This window comes from Cyprinodon tularosa, unplaced genomic scaffold (assembly GCF_016077235.1).
Source record: "Cyprinodon tularosa strain WSP-4 unplaced genomic scaffold, ASM1607723v1 ctg210, whole genome shotgun sequence".
Classification (NCBI taxonomy): Eukaryota; Metazoa; Chordata; class Actinopteri; order Cyprinodontiformes; family Cyprinodontidae; genus Cyprinodon; species Cyprinodon tularosa.
Genome location: NW_024038779.1, coordinates 185,021 through 209,766, shown reverse-complemented (window position 1 = coordinate 209,766; position 24,746 = coordinate 185,021). Strand labels below are relative to the sequence as shown.

The 24,746-nt window shown below is 36.6% G+C and overlaps 2 protein-coding genes across 11 annotated transcripts in view; both read right to left on the bottom strand.

Moving 5' to 3' along the window:
• Nucleotides 1-24,746, bottom strand: part of LOC119783782 (deleted in malignant brain tumors 1 protein-like) — a 143,752-nt gene that overhangs the window by 59,390 nt on the left and 59,616 nt on the right. The gene's annotated exons all lie outside the window — the stretch shown is intronic.
• The window catches only part of LOC119783783 (deleted in malignant brain tumors 1 protein-like), a 63,585-nt gene that overhangs the window by 28,985 nt on the left and 9,854 nt on the right, over nucleotides 1-24,746 (bottom strand). For 2 of the 3 annotated variants that reach the window (XM_038285459.1, XM_038285461.1), the window contains exons 9-11: nucleotides 24,414-24,512; nucleotides 24,275-24,310; nucleotides 22,934-22,999 (exon numbers count right to left, since the gene is read on the bottom strand). In XM_038285459.1, coding sequence (XP_038141387.1) covers nucleotides 22,934-22,999; nucleotides 24,275-24,310; nucleotides 24,414-24,512 — 201 coding nt within the window. The remainder of the gene's footprint in view (nucleotides 1-22,933; nucleotides 23,000-24,274; nucleotides 24,311-24,413; nucleotides 24,513-24,746) is intronic. The other variant, XM_038285460.1, reaches the window with a different exon arrangement.

The window sequence follows — 24,746 nt, the reverse complement described above, 5'->3', positions numbered from 1 at the left end:
CCAAGCATGAAGCTGTTGCAGAACTAGAGAGCTCCTTCAGTGACAGACTGCTGCACCCTAAATGCACCAGGGAGCGTAATCACAGGTCCTTCCTCCCGACAGCTCTAAGCTTTTATAACCATCACTTTTCTCAAGAACCTTAATAAGTTGCTACATCCATGCTGATTTTAGCACAGTTGTTGTCTTGGTCACTTAAATAATATGCTGCTGTCATTTTGCACATCTCTGGCATTGCGGCTATTTTCCATTACTGTAAAAATGTCCACAGCCGTATTTTGATTATTTCTTCTCTGGGTGATTGCACTGTGTTTATATTTGCAAATACTGTACATTACAGTATTTTACTTTAAGGTCCTCATTTGTGTGACCACTTTTGCTGTCATGCTGCTGCAACACCACAATTTCAACATTGTGGAACAAAAAAATGAATTTTCTATTTCTATTCAATGCAAAAAACCAAAGTGCATCATTTTCATTCATTATATTGTCTATATAATATGTCACGGCAGCCGATCTCTGTTGCATTTTGTCTTTTCAAGTCTTTGTTCACTTTGGTGTGTAGATTTGTTTCAAATATCTTTTCACCCATTTAATTGTTAACCTGAATTTCACTGTATTTTTTATAACAAGGATGAACATTATGTAATCAATGGAGTAAACCTGATGTATCTAATGTAAATTCTTCTGTGGTTTTGAGGAAATAAAAACAATACACCTCTGATCAAACTGCCTTCCAAATCCCCTAAACGCGTGTTACTTAAAAAAAAAGAAAAATCTAGTCAGACAGAGATAAATTAATTTTTTAGACCTGGTGTTGAGATTGTTTCTGGATAAGGGCTGGAATCTGGTTGTTCACTGGTGTTGGCAGAATAATCTTAAAAACAAAGTAGGGATGACAGAGTTACATTTCACAGTCATTTACTCCAATTATGCAGGAACAGTAATAACTTCATAACTTTAATTTCGTTTGAAATTGCTCAAGCTAGATATTTGCCTCAGAATGTTCCAAACAAATATGAGATGGCCCTTTGTCCAGGCTATTTCTTATTGTTGGATGATTTAGTCTAATCAAGGCTTTCTTCCATTGGCATCACTAGCACTCCGTTGGACTGGTTTATTTCTTATTTTTCTGACCGCACTCAGTTCATTCAACTGAAGACCCTCAAATCCACCCCTCCCCCATCACCTCAGGTGTGCCCTAGGGCTCTGTTCTGCGGCCCCTGCTCTTCATCATCTACCTCCTTCCCCTTGGCAATATCTTCCGTAAATTCAACATCCACTTCCATTGCTATGCCGATGACACCCAGCTCTACCTCACCACGCAACCATTGTCCTCTCTTCCGCCCACCTCCCTCACAAATTGCATCTGTGAATTAAAGGCCTGGTTCACCAACAACTTCCTTCAATTAAACAGTAGTAAAACCGAGGTTCTCCTCATTGGCACCAAATCAACTTTTTCCAAAACCGACAGTTTCCAAGTCACTATTGATAGCTCCTCCATCTCCCCCTGCCCCCAGGTTAAGAGTCTGGGTGTCATCCACGATAGCACACTATCTTTCCAATCCCATATAAATAACATTACCCGGTCTGCCTACTTCCACTTAAGAAACATCAACCGCCTCCGTCCCTCCCTTACCCCACACACTACTGCCATACTTGTGCAGAGCCTTGTCACCTCCCGATTAGATTACTGCAACTCCCTCCTCTTTGGACTTCCTCAGAAATCACTCCACAAACTACAACTGGTCCAGAACTCAGCTGCTCGCATCATAACAAGAACTCCCTCTATCCACCACATCACTCCGGTCCTCCGACAGCTCCACTGTCTCCCCATACAGTTCCGCATTCAATATAAAATTATCATGATGACTTTTAAGGCACTTCACCACCTTGCCCCCCCCCATATCTGTCAGACCTCCTGCATGTTCCCACCCCCTCCCGTGCTCTTAGATCCTCATCTGCTTTGCACCTGTCTGTCCCCTCCGCCCGTCTCACCACCATGGGGAGCAGAGCATTCAGCCGCTCTGCCCCCGCCTCTGGAACTCTCTACCACCCCAACTTCGAAATACGGACTCAATTCTCCATTTTAAAATGCAACTCAAAACCCATCTGTTCAAGATTGCTTATTCTCTTTAAAAATATCAATTTCACTGTCACAGCTCTGTATTTTTTAAATGTTTTTAAATGTCTTTATAATTTTTATTTTTATTTTTTCTGACACTTTTTATGCTTTTGTACGGTGACCTTGAGTGTCCAGAAAGGCGCCTTTTTAAATAAAATGTATTATTATTATTATTAATCTCAGGTGGGACAAGTGAGATATTGGATGGATGGATGGATGGATGGATGGATGGATGGATGGATGGATGGATGGATGGATGGATGGATGGATGGATGGATGGATGGATGGATGGATGGATGGATGGATGGATGGATGGATGGATGGAAGAAAGAATAGTTAATAAAAAACAGGCAAAAGACCAAATTAATGCTTACATTGTTACAGTTTCAATAATCAAGTCCCATTTATACAGGTATGTATAGATACATACAATTATTTGAATTTGTTGACTACTGTTAACAGCTTACCAATCGCAGAGCAAATGGTGTTTAATAAGAGTTTTTTTTTAATCAAACTTAACCAGGTGAAGTTAAAACAATGCCACTTGAAGATTCCTGGATTGACAATATTTGTAGAACAGTTTCAATCTTAGATGAGCATGTTCATATTGTCGGGACAGTTTTGGCTTATTTACGACAAAGAATGAGATCCTCTTTCAGCAGATGTGATGTATCAAAACAATACAGATAATAATTTAATGGAATCACCACATTAGCTGATTAATATTTCGATATCCCTTCTGGCCCTGGAATGTATTGTGACTCTCCACAATGAATGTTTACAACGATAACTTTCTATTTATATTGACGTATTTGATTATAAAACTGAACTTGACTGAACTTTTTTTCAAAAATTTAGGCCCAAAGTGGTATAAATTTTAAATTTTGCAGAATAAGAATGTATCTTTTTTCCTCCTATGGTTGGGGGAAAATAAAACAAATAATTCATAAAACCCTTTGCTTTTGTTGCCCAATTTCGGGATATTTTTTGGCTCCGGTTTTTGGCTCCATTTTTGGAAGGGTTTTTTTCGGGTTTGTTTCACTGGTGAAATCAAATAAGCTAAAAACAAAAAGAAAGGAATGAACACTTACATTTTCACAGTCATTTACTCCAGTTACAAATCTCATTTTGGGCGTAACCCCCCAAGCAAAAATTTAACAGGGAAATACAGGCACTAAATTCCCACACTTTGCCCTTTGTACCCTCACAAACACCGGATCATATTTTTTCTGTCTTCACTGACGGGAAAAAAAACCCAACTCTATTTTTCCCCCTAATGCTGTTGTTTTGAATATTGAATTTTTTTTAAATTTGGGCCCCAAAAATTATTCTTTTTTTTTCCCTTTTCCTTTCCCTGTTTTCCTTTAAATTGCATTTCCCCAATAAATAATCTTAAATTTCCCGCAAAAAAATTTAAAAAAAAAATAAACCTTTTATCTATACAAAGACCCAAGCAGAACACAATGGGGAATAGCCTTACTGCCCCCACCATAAAAAGGCAAAATCTGTTTGGGGGCTTTTTTTTTTTTTGGCATAAAAAGAAAATTTTTCCCCAATTTCCAAAATTCCCAAAAAACAGGACCCCGTAAAACAAAAAAAAAAAAAAGAAAATCAGGGCCTTCTAATTTTTTTTTTTAACTTTTTCCCGGGGGCCAAAAATATTTAGCTTAAACAAATTTAAAAAGGGAAAAACAAAGTTTTTATTTTAAAAATTTTTTGCCCTTTGAAGAAATAAAAAAAAACTATAAACAACCAATAATTTCTTTTTGGGCCCTTTTTTTTAAAAAAAAAAGAAAAAAAATGTAAACCCTAAAATTTGCCCCAAACTAGACATTTTTCCCAAAAATATTTCAAGAAAAAATTTAAGAAGGCCCTTTTTCCAAAAACCTCAGGGGATGGGGTAAGATTTTAACCCATCCAGGAACCTTGGAGGGAAATGGGATGGAGGGAGGGAGGGGGTTGGGGAGGGGAATGGTTTGATGGTTTGGGGTTGTTTGGAGGGAAATTGAAGGGTTTGGATGGAGGGTTTGGGGAGGGGAAGGTTTGTAGGGCGGATGGAGGGAAAATGGATAGGAATTTAAAACCGTCACTTTTTAAAACGTGTAAAATTATAAATTGCCCACATCCATTTAAAATCCCTACAGGGGGTGGGAAAAAAAACTGAAAATAATTTTTCAGACCTCTTTAAAAACTTGTTTTAGGAAAAGGGGCCTGGACCCTTGGGGGCCCACTTTTAGTTTTTACAGTAACTGAAAAAGACATAGGGATGACAGAGTTACATTTCAGACTTTACTCCATTTTATGTAAAACCCTTTTTTGAGTTTTTCGAAAAAAGCTGTAATAACAGGGAAATTCAGGCACGGGTTTGAATTCCATAACCTTAACTAAAACCCAAAAACCACAAACTCAAAACGAAAAATACATTTTTTTCCTTCTAAAGGTTTTTTGGAATATCTATTAATTGGTCAATTCCCATTAGTTGTAAACAAATAGTTTTTCAGAAAATGTTTCTCTCTTTCTTAGGTGAAGAAACAGACCCATATTTTTTTTTTTTTTTGTTGATGTTGTTTCTCTTCTATTCTTATCATCTCTAATGTTTTTGCAAAGATACATATATCACAATTTAAGCTTTAGGGTTTTCCCAACTAAAAACTTTCCCCCAAAAGGGCTTCTTTTTTTGAATTTTTGAACAATTGAAAAGCAAATTGCCCAGACGGGAAAAAAGTTGAACCCAAAAAAAAGGGAACTGAAATCTGTGAAAATCACATCACTGCTTACTTGTGAAAATAAATCACAGCAGGTCCCCCCAGTATTCACATCCTGAGTGGCAGGAACAGTTTCCACCTGGAATCACAGTTGTACGGGCGGGAAAAGTTTTTCAGCTTCGCCCAAAAAGCCAGAAAAATGTTTTTTGAATGGGCAACATCTGCCTTTTGGGAAAAAAATTAAACCAAAACCCCCACAACCCCCTTACCAAAAATTTTGGAAAGCGGGCATTAAAACCCTTTTTTTTTGGGATAATACTGCCATCAGTTCTGAAAACGCACGTTACTTTGGGGCCCCATGGAGGATAGCATTTTCCCATATGATTCAGAATGCAAAAAAACCCCCTTTCTTTGGTATTGTACCATCATAAAACCAATCAACCCAACCAAAAAACACTAAAAGTGCTGAAACAAAAAGGGCAATAAAAAATTTAAAAACTACAAAAATCCAGCAAAAAAAGCTGTAAATATTTTATATTCGGGCCCTTCACTTACACTAGGTCAAAAATCCCCAAAACCCGAAAAAAATTTTGGCCCAGGTCTAATGTCCCAAATGTACAGCCCCCCAAAAGGTTGCTTGGATAGTTGTTTGGATAGTTGGGACTTTCAAAATTGCCACTGCTGCCATACAGGTACCCGCCACAGGATACTAAAGATAACAATTACAATGAAAACAGTTCGTAAATTGCATAACGGATACATTCCCAAACAAAGGCAACTTTTTAGCCATTTAAATATAAAAGACAAGGGAGAACGGATCTCAATTTCACAATCATTATGCAGCATCTCTTTTTCAAATAAAAGAATAAAGAATCAGACATATTTTAAATTTAACCCAACGGGGGAAATTACATTTCCAGAAACAACCGTTCAAAACACAAAACTTTACATACTTTTAAGGGGGGGGTTTGGGGTTGGGGGTTCAAAACTGGGGCCCCCAACTGCCGGGGGGTTTCCCCCCGGGTTAAACCCTGGCAGCCCAGGTCCAGGTGGTTACCTAGCGCTGCCATTCATGAAGTTTTTTCAGTTGAAACCAAGAAGCTGTAATCACACTGAAAAACAAACGTTTTTTTTCTTTCCCTATGAAAAGTAGCCTCACTTTTAGAAAGATCCCAAGTTCAATTCTGGACTGCCCAAAAAAAATCAATCTCCTATTTTTCCTTTGGGTTTTTGGTTTTGGGAGAAAAAGTTAGAATTTTAAAAATGGATCCGGGAAATTTTGCTTGGATGGAGGGGAGGGGAGGGATGGTTTTGGATGGAGTTTGGAAATGGAGGGGATGGAGGGATGGATGGATGGTTTAAAGGAAAGGTTTGGATGGAAAAGGATGGATGGTTTGGATGGATGGATGGATGGAGGGAAATTTTTTAAAACGAACTTGACAAACTGTTTCATTCCAAAAACAACCTGAAATGAATTAAATTTGGCCAAAAACCCTTGACTCTATCTGCGTTTTTTCTGTGGTTTTTTGGGGAAATAAAAAAGTTTAAAGGGCAAACCTGCGGTGAGGGGGTTTCCCCGGGTTTTTTTCCAGTTGTGACTTTTACAGTAAGCTAAAAAAACAAAGTGGGGATCCCAATTTTTACATTTTACATTTCATTTACCCCAGTTATGCAAAAATCTCTTTTTTACTTTTACCCACCAAGTTGTAATTTTGGGGAGATAAAAACCCCACGTTGAAAATTCTATGACAAGAGCCTAAACTAAGAGGAAACCCAATTTTAAAAATTGACAAAAAGGGAGAACCCTTTGTTTCAAAATGTTTTCGTTTTTACTTTTAAAAATTTTCTATTACTTGGTCAAAATTACTTTGGGGTTGTTAATAATTATTTTTTAAAAAAGAACATTTTTTCCTCCTCTTTTTTCCCTTTTAAAGGTGTAGAAACAGACACAAAGGATTTTTTTTCTCTTACCACGTTAATCTAATTCCTTTTGTTTAAGTTTCTTTGTCCATTGCATTTTGAATAATATCAAAATAATGTTAAATAATTTTTTTTTTTTTTTGGAAAAACAAACAATACAACATTAAGGTTAAAGTCATTTTTGTCATAAAAAAAACCTTTCAGTAAAATGGGGCATTCCCGGAATCTTCCATTTTTTTAAAGGTGAACATTGAACTGAGGGGGTAAATTTTTGAAGTAATGACCCAAAAAATTAGAGGGATATGAGAGAGGCAAGGGACTCAGGAGCCCGTTTACAAAAAATTTTTTTTTCCCTTTAAAGGGGTTTGAGCAGGGAAAACAAAAAGGCAAGTAAAAGGTAGAAAAAAGATAGGAATAAAAGGCAACAGAAAAGAGTAAAAGGAGAAAAGGGGGGAGAAAGGGGGTTTGAGAACAAGGAAAAAAAGGGGGAAAATTAGAAGAAAGAAGTTCAGATGAAGAAACCCTTGGCAAAAAAAGGGTTTACAAAAAAAAGAAATAAAAATTAATTTAAAAATTCATGCTGAAGATAAACAGTCATTTTGGGCCCCAAATTTTTTTTTCCCAAAGAGAAAAAAAATAAGATTTTTTTATGGAAGCCCGAATTGATGTTTTTGAACATTTGGGGAAAAAGAGAGTTCATAGAGATAAAAGTCATAGGAAAAAAAAACGGGGAAAAGGAGAGAAAACATTAAAATTTTAAAAGAAAATCTGGATCGAATAGGGGAAAAGGGGTTTTTTTATATTATTGTTTATAAAACTAAAGAAAAATACATCTATCGGTTGGTATATTTTCATTTTTTTTCCACAATCCATCCCTGGAATTAAGTGGTGGTATTACTTTTTCAAAATGGCTTTTGCCAACCCCATTGAACTTCACAAAAGAAGTAGAAAAACCCCAGCCCAGCATTTTCCAAACTGCAAATTTAAAAAATTTTCGCCATTAAAACCCCCTCTTTTGGGTAATTCTGATCCAAGTTCTGCAAGAACTTTGCAAAAATTTTATGAACTACCAAAAAAGGGAAAAAAAACACATTTTTGTGCAAACACTCCCACGGGGTTTCCTTCCCAAACAAGCCCCCTAAAACTACCACATCCACTTCAAATTTAAATGACACTGGGAAGTTTAAAGCATCCGACCTACCCTTGGGAAATATCTCCACTAAAAGAGGAAAGGAAAAAAATTTTAAATTTTGATACAGATCTTTTCAGGAGAACCTGAATGTACCTGCATTTTTTTTAAAAGTTCTGCGTTAATTTTGGCTAAATAAAGTCTTCACTGCACAACCAGTATACCTTACGCATAGAGTATTTCTATTTCTTTGTAAACGAACATTTAGATAAAACCTTTGAAGGGTGAAATATGAGTTTCTTTTGGGTAGGATTTTTGGCTTAATTTACCAAAAAAAATTTAAAAATAGTTCATTTTTTACATTTGTAAACCCCGAATTTTGGGAAGCTTTGTTCTTAAAAACAATTCCAATCACATTTGCGAGACTTTACATGCTGAATAAAATAAGGGCTTTTATAATCCGCAAAAGCATCACTGCTTCCCTTTGGTTAATCGTCACAGGCATTTCCCCCACTGAAATTCACATCCTGAGTGGGCGGGAAGCATTTTTTCCCCAGCCATTTTAAACCACATTTTGAAACTGGCGGGAGTTTTCATCTTCAAGCAAAAAAGGGAAAAAAAAAAATTGTTAAATTTTGCAACATTCAATTCAATTAAAATTTTTATTTATTTAGCCCCAAAAATTCACAACACATGTCATCTAAAAAGGCACTTTCCCATTTTCAACCAGATCATAAAAAAGTCAAATTGTTAACAAATTTTTCTATCAAAAGGAAAAACCATTTGATTGCATTGACTCATTGACTAAACATAAAAATTCCCCCACAAAAGGCCAATGCCTGTAGCGACAGTGGAGGGGAAAAAAAACCCCTTTTAAAAAGGAAAAACCCCTCCAGCAAACCCCAGGCTCAGGGGTGAGGGGCCCATGTCCGAGGCCCAAAGGGGGTTTAAAGGGAGACAGAAGCAGAGATAAAAAAAAACAGCGGGAAAAGGGGGCCCCGCCGGGAAACAAACACCCAAAGGCAGAACACCTCCAAGGAAAGCTCCCAATGCCAGGGACGAAGAAAAGCACATCCACTCATCCCCGGTCCAAAGAAAAAAGGACCACACGGGAAAAAAACAGGCCGATCTCCAACACAAATAAAAAAGGGTTTTTATAGAACAGCAAAAAGCTAAATTTTTTCTTTTCCGGGAAATGACGTCCACCCCAAAAAAGGAAACGGGGACGGGGCAAAGCAAACTCTGAGGAAAAGCAGAAGAGCAAATTTTTAAAGAGTTTGGGAACTAACAGATTCGGGCAGAAAAAGGAGAACAGAAGAGAGAAATAAAAGCAAATGATAAAAATGGGGGCCCCTTTTCCCCTTCCCAAAAAGTCTAAGCCTATGCAGCAAAACTATAGAGTTTAGCTCAGGATAACCTGACCACCCTAACAAAGCTTTTTTCAAAAAGGGAAAAGTTTTAACCCCTAGCCTTAAAAGTAGACAAGGGGGGGTCTGCCTCACGGACTAAAATGGAAATTGGTTTTCCCCACAGGAGGGGGAGCCTGAAAAACCAAAAGATCTGCCCCCCATTTATTTTTTTAAAATTCTGGGAACCCAACTATAAACCTGCAAAAAGAGAGGGGAAGGGGCTCTGTTAGGAACATAAGGAACAATCAGATCTCGAAAAAGATGGAGTTTTCCCAATTTAAAATTTTATATGTAAAGGAGGTTTTTAAAAATTCTACTTTCTTGATTTAACAGGAAGGGCCCAAAAAGAGAAGCCAGGATAAAAAGGGGAGATATGATCTCCTCTTTTTAATTTTCATTAGGGAAATCGGCCGCAGCCCTTTTTGGGTCACTGAAGGCTTTTTAAATACAGTTTGTGGACTTCCTGATAGTAAAGAATTAAAAATAGTCCACCTTTAAGTAACAAAAAGCAGGAAATAAATTTTTTCAGCATCACCCCTGACAGGAAAATTTTTTAATTTTTTTTCAATGTTCCTCAGATGAAAGAAGGAAATTCCAAAAAACCCTTTGATATGGGATTTTAAAAGACAGGTTTCCCGATCAAAAATAACACCAAGATTTTTTTACTTTATTAAAACTGAAATCAAATTTAATAATTTCCCCTCCAAATGAAGTGACCGGCCCAATCATTTCTTTTTTTAGAGAAATCTGGTCCCAAAAACTATAAAATTCGTTTTTTTTCTGCATTCCCGAAGCAGGAAAATTAAGAGTCATCCCCGGGTTTTTTTGTCTTCAAGACATGCCTGTAATCTATGTAAAAGGGTTAGCTTCTCTGGATTTTTTTAGACAGGGTATAGCCCGGGGGTTTTTCATCCCCCCATAACAGTGGAAATTAATCCCCTGCTGTCTAATAAATTTTAACCAATTGGGAGCATGTATAAAGAAAAAAGAATTTGGGCCTAGCCCCCTGATCCCTGTGGTACTCCCCCCAGGTAACCTTTTAGCATGTTGAAGATCTATCATTTAAAATGAACAAACGAATTCGATCAGAAAAGATAAGATTTTTAAAAAACCCGTCAAATGCCCGTTTTCCTTTTAAATTTCCCAAAAAAATATTCAAGTCTTTCTAAAAAAAAATAAAATTTTGGGCAACTGTATCAAAAGCAGGGACAAATCCAACCCGGACGAGCACAGATACAAGTCCCCTTACGAGGCCATGAAATATCATTAGTGACTTTCACCAGAGCTGTTTCCCGTGTTTTTTTTCTTTTAGCTCTAAAGCCAGACTGAAAATCTTCAAAAAGTTTATTATGGTGGGAAGTGATCCAAACTTGTTTGGGAACTACTTTCTCAAGAATTTTGGATAAGAAAGGAAGATTGGATATAGGTCTATAATTTAAACCCAAAATTTATCTGGGGCCCAAGGGGATGGTTTTCCTTTTAAACGGAAAGGTTTTTAATTTTCAGCAACCTTAAAAACTTTTGGTTCATATCCCTGTAACAGAGATAATTAATCACATCTTTAAAAAAGGGGGAGGGGGATCAAAGGAAACCTCCTTAAATAACCTGGTTGGAACTTAACTAACATACAAATTAAGGCTTTTGATGAAGACAATAAAATTTTTTTTAATTCAGGGGAGTTTCAAATGGGTCAAAGCATTAAAACCCCCGGGTTTAGATTTTTATGACTACCTCAGGTACAATCGCCCGGGTAAGGAGGCTTATGAAACTTAAATTTTTAATAAATCAATTTTTATTTATAAAGAATCCCCCTAAAATCATTGCTGCTAAGACAGGTGGGAAAGGGGCGGTTTTAACAGAGCTATGGGCTTTTGGGGGAGTTTTGGGGAACTGGATTAAAAAGAAATCTAGGATTATTTTTTATTTCCCTCTATTAAAGAGGAAAAGTATGCTGCCCTCTTTTCTTTACAAAGGGTCCTCTTATAAAAGCAGTAAAAACCCTTTTTCCAGACTAGGAAGGACTCTTTGCAGGGCCTTTTGGGGGCGATATTTTCTCTCCAATTTTTTCCCCAAACATTTTGGGTTCAAAGTAGCAGCCCCTGCATTTAAACCCCAAGGGGCAAGCTTTTATTTTTAAAAGTTTTTCATTTTCAAAGGACTGCGTTGTCTAAAAAGGGAAATTTCGCAGAGAAAAAGCAACCCCCCATCAAACCCCAAAAACATCAAACCCGTTTAAAAAGGGGGAAAAAGCTAAGCTTTTTTCCCCTCTGCAACACAGCTCAATACAAAAAGAGAGAGAAAAGTGAAGCAGATTTTTTAAAATTTAAAAACTGTACTATCTGATAAAGACTACTAAAAATTTAACCTTCTTTTTGGGGGAGGAGAACTCCGTTAAAAATAATCCTGAAGGTTATTAGAAAGTGGGCAAAAAGGACAGGTTTTGAGGAAATACTGTTATTTCTTCACATTCATGCCGTATGTCAACCCCAAGATCCAAAAGGATGAAGATAGAAGCGTGGGACCAATTTTACCAAATTTTTAACAAACCCAAAATTTTCTAAGAAACCCAATTTAAAAGGGGCTCTTAAGCTATTGCCCTCAAAGTCAGCATGGATGTTTTTAAAATCCCCCCACTATGATTTTCCCCGTTCCCCTATTTTAAAAACTAAATCAAAAGGAAAATCTGAAAACTCATCTAAAAATTCAAGTAAGGAAACCGGTGGAAAAATACAAAGTTACAAAAAAAAGAGGTTTTTTTGCCCTTTAAATTTGGAAACCAAAGGGGGTTAAAATTTTAAAAGTTCAAAAGAGTTGTAGGTAATTAAATTGTTTTTTGGGGTTAATCAGTAAGTCCCCAAATGGAAAATTGTTCCAACCCCCCTCCCCTTTTCCCCGCCCAGAACTTTTTGGGGAAGTTTTAAAAATTTTAAAAACTTGAAGGAGTTGCCTTTAATTTTTGCTCACATAAACCCCCTTTCCCGGGAAGCCCGGTTTCTGTAAAAGGGAAAACAAGCAATGTAAATCACAAATCCAATTTATTAACTTTTAAACTTTTGAGGAAAGCCCCATCTTTATTTAAACAGAAACCCCCCCTTTTAAAAGTTTTAACTTTTTTTCCCCCCAAATTTTAGTTATTTTTGGGTTTTTAAAATTTGATTATCAGGGTTTAAAATCCTTTTGGGGAAACTTTGCTAATTTTTTTTAGAAATTTTGGGCGGGGCCCCAAAACCCCTGTCGATTGGGGAAAAAAGTGGGGGAAACAGTAAGAAGCTGGCAAGAATGTGTGTTAAAAAAACAACTCTGCTTCCTGGGCTGCACCCCCCGGGTGGGCAGGGTTTTGGGGGAAAAATAATAAAGTGGCCCCGATTCCCAGAAAGAAGAAACCTGCACCATCCCCAAAAGGGGAATGGAAAGCCGCCTCCCGAAACAGACCAATTTTTTTCCCCCCCAAAAAGGGTTGCAATTATTAATGTAGCCCACTTTATTTTTAAAGGGGACCACCTAGACAACCACGGTTTAAAGACGACCCTTTCGGGTAAACATTCATCACTGGTCAGAACAGGGAGGGGACCAGAGAAAATTACGGGAAACCCGACATTATTTTGGCAAACCTTTCACACCGAAAACAACACTAATTTTAAAATGACCCCGATCGGCGAACCGGGTGGGCCCTTACCCCCAAGCGTGAATAACAATTTTTACTTAAATTTTAACCCCTTTTCCTTAGCCATAGTTTTTTAGGAGGGTTTGATGTCCCCCCTTCTGGCCCCCCCGGCAAACCCCAAATTTACTATGGCCCTGGTTCCCCTAATTTCCACGTTTCGACTATGGACTGCCAAACAAAACCCGATGGGCCCTTTTCAGTGGGTGTGTCACTGAGTGGGGAAAACCGGTTTTAAAAATTGGGAAAAAGGGGTTTGGTTTGGGGACCAGTGGGCAGAGATCCACGACTTTCGCTTTTCCCCGCGTACAGGGTTTTTCCCAAACGCCCGGGCTGCTCCGGGAACCCTTTTTTGGGGGACAATAAATTTGGGGGGGCCCACTTTAAAAATCCTGGGTGTTCAACAGCCTAAGCCTGGGGTTCTAACCTGACACCTCCCTTTCCCAAAACCAAAAAATACTACACTTTATTACACACCCATTTTCCCCTAAAGGAGGCAGAGGAATAACTGAAAAATCTACACAGGAAAAGGGAGGGAGAGGGAGAGGAAAAAGGGAAAAGTTTTTAAAAAAAGTCAAGGGGGGGAGAGAGAAAGCCATAGCAAAGCCCAACTAAACGTAGCCAAAGGGTACTACCCCCCCTTTCAATCCCGAAATAAAACCCCTGTGAAACGACAAGTGCTCATTTTGAAAAATGCAGCAGAAGGGGGCTAAGTTTTAAAGTAGTCCGTTTTGGGGTTTTCTTAAAATACAGAGATATCACAAGAAAAAAAAATTAACTTCAATAGGAAAAATTTCCCCTGAACAGCTTGCACCCCTCAGTTTTAATTTCCAAAAAAAAGGAAGTGAAAACATCCGTCATAATGTTTTAAAAACATAGACCACTTTATCTTAAAACCCTTGGGCGTAGCGACAAAAAAATCCTTTTTTCTCCCCCATAAAAAAGGGTCACTGTGGGAAGGGGGTAAAAATTTAAAATTGGGCCAGTAGAGGGTAGCATAATGATCAAAGGGTGGGAGATTGCAACACCCTCTCCCCGTTAGGGGTAATTTTTTGCCATCATAGACATCCAAAACCCTAACCTAAAACCAAAATTCCCAAAGGGTGAAAACAAAACAACATTATACCAATTAGAATGAAAGGAAATAAAAAAAAAAAAAAACAAAATTTTCAGGGAAGAGCATTTGCTTACCCTTTCCTTTATAGAACCCCCAAAACCCAATTGGGCTGAAAACCAAGGTCTAAAAGTACCCTGTACAGTTGACGTTAATTTTGGGTAAATTAACGGAAAAGGTTTGGGGGCTTTGAAAAAGTGGCCCTCTGCTGCACTTTAGGGACCCGCCACAGGTTACTAAAAAAAAACAGAAAAAAAATGAAAACCAACATTTTGTAAACCTGCAAAATGGTGACATTTCCAAAAAAGTTCACCTTTCACCCATTTATATAATTAGCTAAACTTCACTTTATGTGTGTTCAAACACACTTGTTCCTCAATTATTGTTAAAAACATCACTAGAAAATCAATACATTTCAGAAAATCTTTTACCTGTAGTGGGGACATCAGTGGACCATACACAGTGAGCTGCAAGAATCAGATTATTAAGTGTTTTTTATTTTACAGTGAAAACCACTGCAAACAAAACATTCATAGTTATGGTTGCAAAACCAGTTGATGCTAAATTTGGACTCACAGTAGAAGTCATCGCAGCATTTTCCATAGCGTTGACAGGAGCGATCACAGGAACAACTTCCAATGTAGTGTCCACAGTTGTTGAGGCATGATGGTTTAGCTGAAAAAAACAGGGTGTTTTTTTAATTTGTATTTTTTTTTCTTTTTTTTTTATTATGTATTTATTTATTTATTTATAAAAAAAAAAAGAAAAGAAACAAAGGTGTTAAAGTTAATATTCCCTATCAACAGTAGTGGTAACAGCTTCACCTCCCCAGGTGGTTGCCACAATTGTATCGATAAAGAAGTGTAACTGAGAAAAACAGTCTAAGACTGGGGTTACAAGGTCAAACCGTTGTAGGGAAGATAAACTGCAGACTGAGACAGAAAGTCCAGGAGCATCATTTCAAGTACTTGAATTGTCATTGAAACCAATAGACTATGGAAACATTATCAAACTAAGTGTGGTTTTTAAACTGTATACCTGTTTCTCGTGTGGTTGTCGAACCTGGAAGAGTTAAAGAAACTCAGTGTTAGACTTTGCATGAGCAATAAATTTAAAATATGTTGGTGTGATTTACACAAAATAGTGTTCACTAATCAATATTTTGATATAACAAATCCATGTTCTAAAGAAAAAACAGGTGGATATGAGCAAATATGAGAAGGCCCTTTGTCCAGGCTATTTCTTATTGTTGGATGATTTAGTGTAACCTCAGATAGGACAAGTAAGACCTTTGATGGATGGATGGATGGATGGATGGATGGATGGATGGATGGATGGATGGATGGATGGATGGATGGATGGATGGATGGATGGATGGATGGATGGATGGATGGATGGATGGATGGATTACAAAGATTAAAATCTGTTAGTATCATTGAAAGAGCTGAGTTATTTGAAAAAAAATTAACAAGTGAAATACACTAGAAAGACAATAAAGCTTTCTTTCAAATAGTTAGAATGCCTATTGTTGTAAAAAATCCTACAGTAATATGGACACTGCACGGCTATAAATATGGTTTTGTTGTTCAGAATTCAAAACCCTGGAGAAAACCAACTCAGTATATCCCTTCTATGGCTCCAGCTATTGATTATTTGGTTCATAAATCTATATATGTTTTCATCAATAAATTCTTATTTAAACAAAGAAACATTGAGTAAATTGAAATCATTGAACAAACAAATATTTTGAACTAAAACTATTCATTTCATTTTAAAAGAATAGAAAATCTTAAAACTATGAAAAACAGACTAAATCCAATATTTAGTGATAAAAAATCAGTTTGATTTTCAAAGTCTCATTTGATTATTACTCTGAACTGTTTCATTACTAGGTTCAAACTGTGTGAATTGAATTGCAGAATCAGACTGTATCTTTGTTTTTCTGTAGTGTGGTTGGAATAAAACAGAGATCATTTTACAAACCTCTTGTTGTTGTTGTTGTTGTTGCTGTGGCTGCTGGTTGGTTGATTTTGCAGTAATCTAAAAAAGAAGTAAGGATTATAGTTACATTTCACAGTCATTTCCTTCATTTATGCAGCATGACCCAAAACTAAGATTACTGACTGAAATATCTTTTCTTAATTTCTTCTGATGGTTTAATTTCAGATCTTTATAAACAGGTCTGACTCAGATCAGTATTCAACAAATAGTATTTCAGAACATTTTCTTCAGCAGACAAATATTCTAACTACATTACTTAAATTCCTTTAAAACAAGCTATCAAGCTAGGTATTTACATCATTAAATATCCATTATCATTTATGGGACCTTAAACAAAAGAAAACTGATCAACAATCCATCAAACGGGATAAATAAATAAAAAGAGTTTTCCGTCAGGATGTAGTTAATAGACAACCATAACAATTTAATTATTCCTTGCATAGAATAAAGTAATATATTTTCTGTAGAGTGAAACCTCCCCTAAGAAATAATGTGTATATTTTTATTTTAATTATAAGCATAACTGTAAGTTATGCTTATAAGTAAAAAAAATATATATATATACAGTATATATATATATTAAACATTATTTTGAGAATATTTTAAATGCAATAGAGAAAGAAACTGAATAAAGTAATAAGAAAGAGAGAAAATAACAGGACAAAAAATATCACGGTGTATGTCAGTGAATAGAATGGTATTATTTAAGTAAAAGGGTTACTTTTACTAAAATGTCTCACATGGTTGGTTGACTGAGTCCAGTTGCAGCTTGTTAGGCCCATTCAGACAATGATGGTTTGGTTATTAGTGTCTATGTCGGGACATTAGCGTGGGAATGTATGAAAGTGATTGTGAGCTCGACTCTTGATAAAGTTAGGTCTTACAGTGGGGCCAAAAGGTATTTAGTCATCCACTGATTGTGCAAGTAATTTTCATCATAGGTAAACTTCAACTATGAGGAATGAAAATGAGAAAAAATAAAATCCAGGACATGACATGGTATGATTTTTAAAGGATTTATTTGTAAAGTATGGTGCTAAAGAAGCATTTGGTCAATAACTAAAGTTCAACTCAATACTTTGTAACAAAACCTTTGTTGGCAATGACAGAGATCAAACATTTCCTGTAAGTCTTCACCAGGTTTGCACATGCAGTAGCTGGTATTTTGGCCCATTCCTCAATGATAGAGCAGTGATGTTTCGGGTTTGAGCAGGGGGACACGTCTGGCACTGCCTGGACAAAGGGCCTAGCCTCTGTGTAGTGTGTTACTTCTAGTAGTATTTGTTACCTTGTTCCCAGCTCTCTGCAGGTTATTCATCAGGTCCCTTGATGTAGTTCTGGGATTTTTGCTCACTGTTCTCATGATCATTTTGACCTTTCGGGATGAGATCTTGCTTGTAGCCCCATATCAAGGAAGAATATTAGTGGTCTTGTATGTCTTCCATTTTCTTATAATTGCTCCTGCAGTTGATTTTTTTCACAACTGCTTGCTTGCCTATTGTAGATAGACTCTTCCCAGCCTGGTGCAGGTCTGCAATTTCCTTCCTGGTGTCCTTCGACAGCAAATACTTATTTCCACCATAATTTACAAACAAATTCTTTAAAGATCATACAATGTGATTACCTTGATTTTTTTTCCTCATTTCGTGTACCTATGAGGAATTTAAAGACTTCTCTCATTATTCTAAGTAGGAGAACTTGCACAATCAGTAACTGACTAAATACTTTTTTGCCCCACTGTAGGTTGCCAAATCTTCTGGATGATTTCTAACTGTAAAGTCAGACACACATCATTACAAATAAGCTCACAGTTAGTTGCAGCAGCTGCTATATATATATTGTATTAAATATTGTATTAAACAATACCATTCTATTCACTGACATACACCGTGATATTTTTTGTCCTGTTATTTTCTCTCTTTCTTATTACTTTATTCAGTTTCTTTCTCTATTGCATTTAAAAATATTCTCAAAATAATGTTTAATATATATATATACTGTATATATATATATTATTTTTGCAAAATAATATATATCAAGAATAACATTATGGTTAAAGCTATAATGCTCCACCCGTGAAAGTAAATCTTTTGGGCTTCTATTTGGAACTAAGAAAACTATATTGAGCACACTGCCAGACAGGACATGTTGAATTAAATACAGATTGTTTTGTAACATTATGTCTCTGTTTACCTGTGTAATCTCTACAGCAGGTCCATTTGTATTCACAATTTGCGTAGCAAGAGCAGTTTCCAGACTGGTGGCCACAGCTGTTCAAGCAGGAGCCTTCAGCTTCAAGAGAAAAGTAAAAAAAAAACATGTTATTCTGGCAACATCTGCCATTTTTTCTAGATTTTCCTAAACCACAGTATCTTACTTAGAGCCCTGTAGTTAGCTGTAAATCCGCTTCCAGTCACCATATGGTCACTGCTGAAGTGTACCGTTACATTTGGGCCAGTAGAGTTGTAGAAATAACTATTGGTTCTGCAGAGTTGCAGTACCCTCTCACTGTTGGTATTGGAGCCATCATAGACATCAACCCAATCAAAACCACACTCTGTGCTGAAACAAAAGAAAATTTATAGCAAATTAGAATGAAAGTGAATCCAATGAAAGAAGCAGCACATTTTACATATTCAGAACATTCACTTACTCTAGATCATAAAACTTCAGTTGAATAAACTGATGAGAAGATCTAATGTACCAAGTACAGTTAGCATTGTTTGGATAGTTGCTTGGATATTTAGGGCTTTGAAAGCCTCCAAAGGGTCCATACAGGTGCCCACCACAGGTTACTAATGAAAAGAGAAACAATGAAACCAACATTTCGTAAACCAGCATAACGGCTTTATAACCACAATTGAAATGGTAATATATAAGGGACTATACAGATGAATTAAAAATACTTTTTTTACATAAGTATATAAACTGGATCTGTTTGCCTGCTTAAATACATTGACATTATGTTTGTTGTGAAGCAGCATTGTATAAGCTGACTTTAATAGATATCTATTCCCAGTCTAATTCTTTGTTCATTTTTCTTTTTCTCTAATATTATTAAGAATGAATTGGAGAGGTATTTCTTTTTTTCAGTCATCAAAATTTTTTGTCAGTTTTTTACTGTAAAATAAATCTACAAAAATGATGGGATTATCATACCTGGAACAGAAGAGGATGATCCACATTGATCTGCAGGAATTAGAAAAATGTCATATTTTATTTATATGGATAAAATTAGAAAATAGCCATTAATAAATGTTTTAATATAGATCTAGAATCGGTTGATCCTTCAGTTCATTTCTCTTACCATCATAATCATGGCAGCAGTTTCCATTTAGTTCACATGAGTAGGAACAGGAGCAATTCAAAAGATGGCTTCCACAGTTGTAACGGCAAGAAGGCAGAGCTGTGACACAGGTCAGAATATTTAGTTAATCCCACAATATGTGTCATGTTGGCTTTTCCAATAGTCTGTTATAAGTAGAATCCTGTAAAATAATCAAATAATGTAATTTTTGTTCACTTTATCTTTATGAACCAATCACAAAAATGTTTCATTGTAACTTAACTCAATGTAACTTAAAAATGTCATTGTAATTTAATAATGAAAATGTGTTTCATTGTAACTTAAAATGATATACAGCAGTGCATAATATTTGTCCAGAAAGAAGGGAAAGAAAAGAAAGTGTGATATCCTTATGTATTCTGCCCTCTTTCATCAATATTTTATAGAATTACTGTACAGAGGGAGCTTTCCAAATATTTTCTCTTGGACACGACTGCTCAGCACAGAAAGTATGATTCAAACAATTCCTTAGTAGCTCCTACTAATAATCTCCAGCTTCAAAATCCACGCATCTGAGGTCATAAACAGTTGACATGGACAGTGTTCTTTAAATATTAGGATCAATTTGAATTATTTCATTTTTATGTTTATGTTTTGCGTTTATTTTTATCAATTTTTTTTCTGTCGTTTTTCTCTAAAAGCTACCACTCTAAGCCTAATTTTACATTTTTTTATGTGGGAAGGGCTCTGTGCTCCTAATCAACAGCACATCAAAAGTATCACGCATTGCAACTTCTGTGTCTCTCAAAAAGATTTGTCACTTCCCCAACAACAAACCATGGATCAACTCCGAGATAAAGGCCCTTCTGAAAGAAAAGAGGAGATCCTTTAGATTAGGGAACAAGGAGGAGATGAGAGCAGTACAGTAAGAACTGAGGTAGAAAATCACAGATAGGAAGAATAGCTATAAGAAGGAGAGAGAGGATAAGATGGAGCAGAACAACATTACAAGGGTCTGGACGAGCCTGAAGACCATCTCAGGCCAAAATAAGAACCTCCGCACCTACAGGCTAGTATCGCTGACTTCACACCATCTACGCCCCCTGGTGAAGACTTAATTCCTCCTGCATAAATCTCTAACTCGCCTCGAGCTACCTGGAAGCATTCTGAGGATAATGTTCTTTGATTTCACCAGTGCTTTCAACATCTACAGCCAGGACTTTAAAGGGACAAGCTTGAACTGTCAGGAGTGGACCAGCAAATGTCCAAGTGGATTCCGGACTACCTCAATTGCTGCCCACAGTATGTGAGGGCACAGGGCTGTGTCTCAGATAAACAGTGCTTACAACATTCCTCTTTACCATCTACACTGAAGACTTCTCCATAAAACTCCCCATGCTGCCACCTCAAGAAGTTCTCTGACAATTCTGGTATAGTGGGCCTCATCACAGGTGGGAATGACTGAGAGTACAGACAGTGAACTTAGGACTTCATGGACTGGTACCAGCAGAACCACCTTATTGATGCAGGGAAAACCCAAGGAACTGGTGTTAGACTTTTGCAGAAGCAGATCCACCCCAATTATACCAGGGAACATCCAGGGATGGGACATTGAGATAGTGGACACTTGTAGGTACCTGAGCATTCACCTGAACAACAAACTACACTGGACTCACAACACACAGATTCTGTAAGAACAGTCAGAGCAGACTCTTTCTGCTAATGAGACTAAGGTCTTTGGGAGTGCAGGGGGCGCTCCCAAAGACCTACTAGAACTCTGCTGTGACATCAGCCATCTTCTATCGAGCTGTGTGTTGGAGCAGTGGCTGTAGCTGAGAGAAGACAGCTGGATAAGCTGATCAGGAAGGCCAGCTCTGTGATTTGATACCCTCTGGACTCACTGCAGGACGTGGGAAACAAAATGACCCTAACTAAAATAACATCTCTGTTGCATAATTTATCCCACCCCAAGCATGAAGCTGTTGCAGAACTAGAGAGCTCCTTCAGTGACAGACTGCTGCACCCTAAATGCACCAGGGAGCGTTATCACAGGTCCTTCCTTCCGACAGCTCTAAGCTTTTATAACCATCACTTTTCCCAAGAACCTCAATAAGTTGCTACATCCATGCTGATTTTAGCACAGTTGTTGTCACTTAAATAATATGCTGCTGTCATTTTGCACATCTCTGGCATTGCGGCTATTTACCCATTTCCACTACTGTAAAAATATCCACAGCCGTATTTTGATTATTTCTTCTCTGGGCGATTGCACTGTGTTTATATTTGCAAAACTGTACATTACAGTATTTTACTTTAAGGTCCTCATTTGTTTGATCACTTTTGCTGTCATGCTGCTGCAACACCACAATTTCAACATTGTGGAACAAAAAAATGGATTTTCTATTTCTACTCAATGCAAAACCCAAAGTGCATCATTTTCATTCATTATATTGTCTATATAATATGTCACGGCAGCCGATCTCTGTTGCATTTTGTCCTTTCATATCTTTGTTCACTTTGGTTTGTAGTTTTGTTTTAAAGATAACTTTTTACCCATTTAATTGTTAAACTGAATTTCACTGTATTTTTTATAACAAGGATGAACATTATGTAATCAATGGAGTGAATGAGATGTATCTACTGTAAGTTCTTCTGTGGTATTGCGGAAATAAAGAAATTTACACCTCTGATCAAACTGCCTTCTAAATCCCCTAAACACGTGCTACTTAAAAAAAAGAAAAATCTAGTCAGACAGAGTTAAAGTAATTTTTTAGACCTGGTGTTGAGGTTGTTTCTGGATAAGGGCTGGAATCTGGTTGTTCACTGGTGTTAGCAGAATAATCTGAAACACAAAGTAGGGATGACAGAGTTACATTTCAGTCATTTACTCCAATTATGCAGACTTCATAACTTTAATTTCTTAGATATTTGCCTCAGAATGTTGTTGTTGTTGGATGGATGGATGGATGGATGGATGGATGGATGGATGGATGGATGGATGGATGGATGGATGGATGGATGGATGGATGGATGGATGGATGGATGGATGGATGGATGGATGGATGGATGGATGGATGGATGGATGGATGGTTTCAATGCTAATATTATTGCAGATTCATTAATATAGTCCCATTTATACAGGTATGTATAGATACACACAATTATGTTGCTTTTTTTCGACAACTATTAACAGCTTAACAATCAGAGAGCAAATGGTGTTTAATAGGAGGGTTGTTTTTTTTAATGAAAGTTAAGCACATGACACATGAAGATTATTGAATAGGCGATATATGCAAAACATTTTTAATCCCAGATAGAATAAAATGCTTACATTTTTGGTAAAGTTTAAGTTATTTACCACTCCAAAATTGATGTTCTATAAGGAAGTGTCATGTTTTGAAATAATGTTGTGATTCTCCACAATTCATGTTTTCAAAGACAATTTTTTATTCATTTGATTTTTAAACTGAACTTGACTGAAGTGCTTCACTATTAGGATCAAACTGATTAAATATAATTACAGAATCAGAATGTATCTGTGCTCTTCTGTGGGGTGGTGGGAATAAAACAGAGATAATTGTCAAACCTGATGTTGCTGTCATTTCTGGATAATGGCTGGTTAATGGTTCTTCACTGGTGTTATCAGGATAAGCTGAAACACAAGTAGGGATCACAGAGTTACATTTCACAGTCATTTACTCCAGTTATGCAACATCTCTTTTTGAGCTGTAACCACCAAGCTGTAATAACAGGGAGATACAGGCACTGATTCACACTTTGACCTGTAGCCTCACTAAAAGCAGGATCAAAGTCCAGGTCTCCACTGAGAGGAAAAACTGAAATTGTTACTTTCTTGATGATGGTGATTTAAATTTAGAATGTTTACAAATGAGCTTAACTCACTGCATAAGTATTAAGCAAATAATTTTCCTTTTACATCATAAACTTCAACAGAAAAGTATTATAACCACATAACTTGAGTTCTTTTTCAAATTGCTCAAGCTAGATATTTGCCCCAAAAAGTTTTAAGTAAATATGAGAGGGCCCTTCTTCCAGACTCTTCCTTGTTGTTGATCATGATCTCTAACCTCAGATGGGACAAGTGAGACCTTACATTATTTTTTCTTACACATATTGTAACTATTTAACTTTAATTCCTTTTCGAGTTTCTCAACTTAGATATTTGCATTAGACACCATGATATGTATTTGTGTAACCCTAACAAGAAGAAAACACATAAAAATGTTTAACTTTTCCAGCAGTATTTTATAAGTAGAATAGTGAAAAATACCCAATCCAAAATAATGGGTTTCATGGTAACTTTACATGATAAAACAAGGCAAAGGAGTTTTTAATATTTTATCATTTGTAGAGAAAGATGTAAAAGAAAGTGTTAAAATGCATAATTATTACTACTGAAGCAGCTGCAGTGTTTTAGGGTATGTCTAAAATCTTTTTTCATGTAGAGACTTAACTTTTAGCCAATTCTATTTGTAACATCTACTGTTTAGTGAGACTAGAAGGAGTCCCTCAGCATTTCTCAAGAGTTTCCAAGTATATTTTCTTGGCTCAGGTCTGCTCATTCATTTTCCGACTTTCAAGATACTGTAGTTCTCTGATGTCATCAAACACATAACTGAAGCCTTCAGGGAAAGACTGGAATAAATAATCAGATTAAAATAGAGGTGGACTCTTTTCAGTAATTAAAGACATTTCAAGGCAGCTAGCCCTGCAAGTTTTGTTCAATAGACTGAAAGGAGAGATGAAAACATGTTTTCATATGCTTGAAGCTTTAAGAGCCATGGGTACCGTTCCAAGCTATTATAAAGTTGTCTATTTGTTTTAATTTCAGATTATTGCAATGTATACAGATCTGAAAACATTCATTGATGTTTTCGTGTTGAAAGCTCTGGAAAGATGGTCTTACATGTGGTAGGATAGTTGGTGGTGTAATCACAGTAGGCTGCATAAGAGAGAGATAAGAGTTATTACTATTATTTCACAGCAGTGTTTATAAGAGCTTTAATTTGCATTATCAACAAATAATCTGTTCAGGTTGCACTTACAGTAGAAGTCATAACAGCAGTTTCCATTGTATTGGCAGGAGCTGGAGCAGGAACAGATTCCCAGGTTGATTCCACAGTTGTGGCGGCATGATGGTGGAGCTGGAACACACAGGGTGTTTAAGTTAATGTTCCCTATTGAGAGGGAGAGGTAAACTCAGCTCGCAGAGGGTTACCATAGTTGTACTGATGAAAATGTTTAAATGAGAGAAACAGGTTAAGACTGAGGTTTTGTCTAAGGTTTTGTTTACACTAAATAGTGCTCACTTATCAAGTTCCTGACATCACAAATATATGTCGTAAAGAAGAAACGTATGTTCTAAATCTTATAAAATA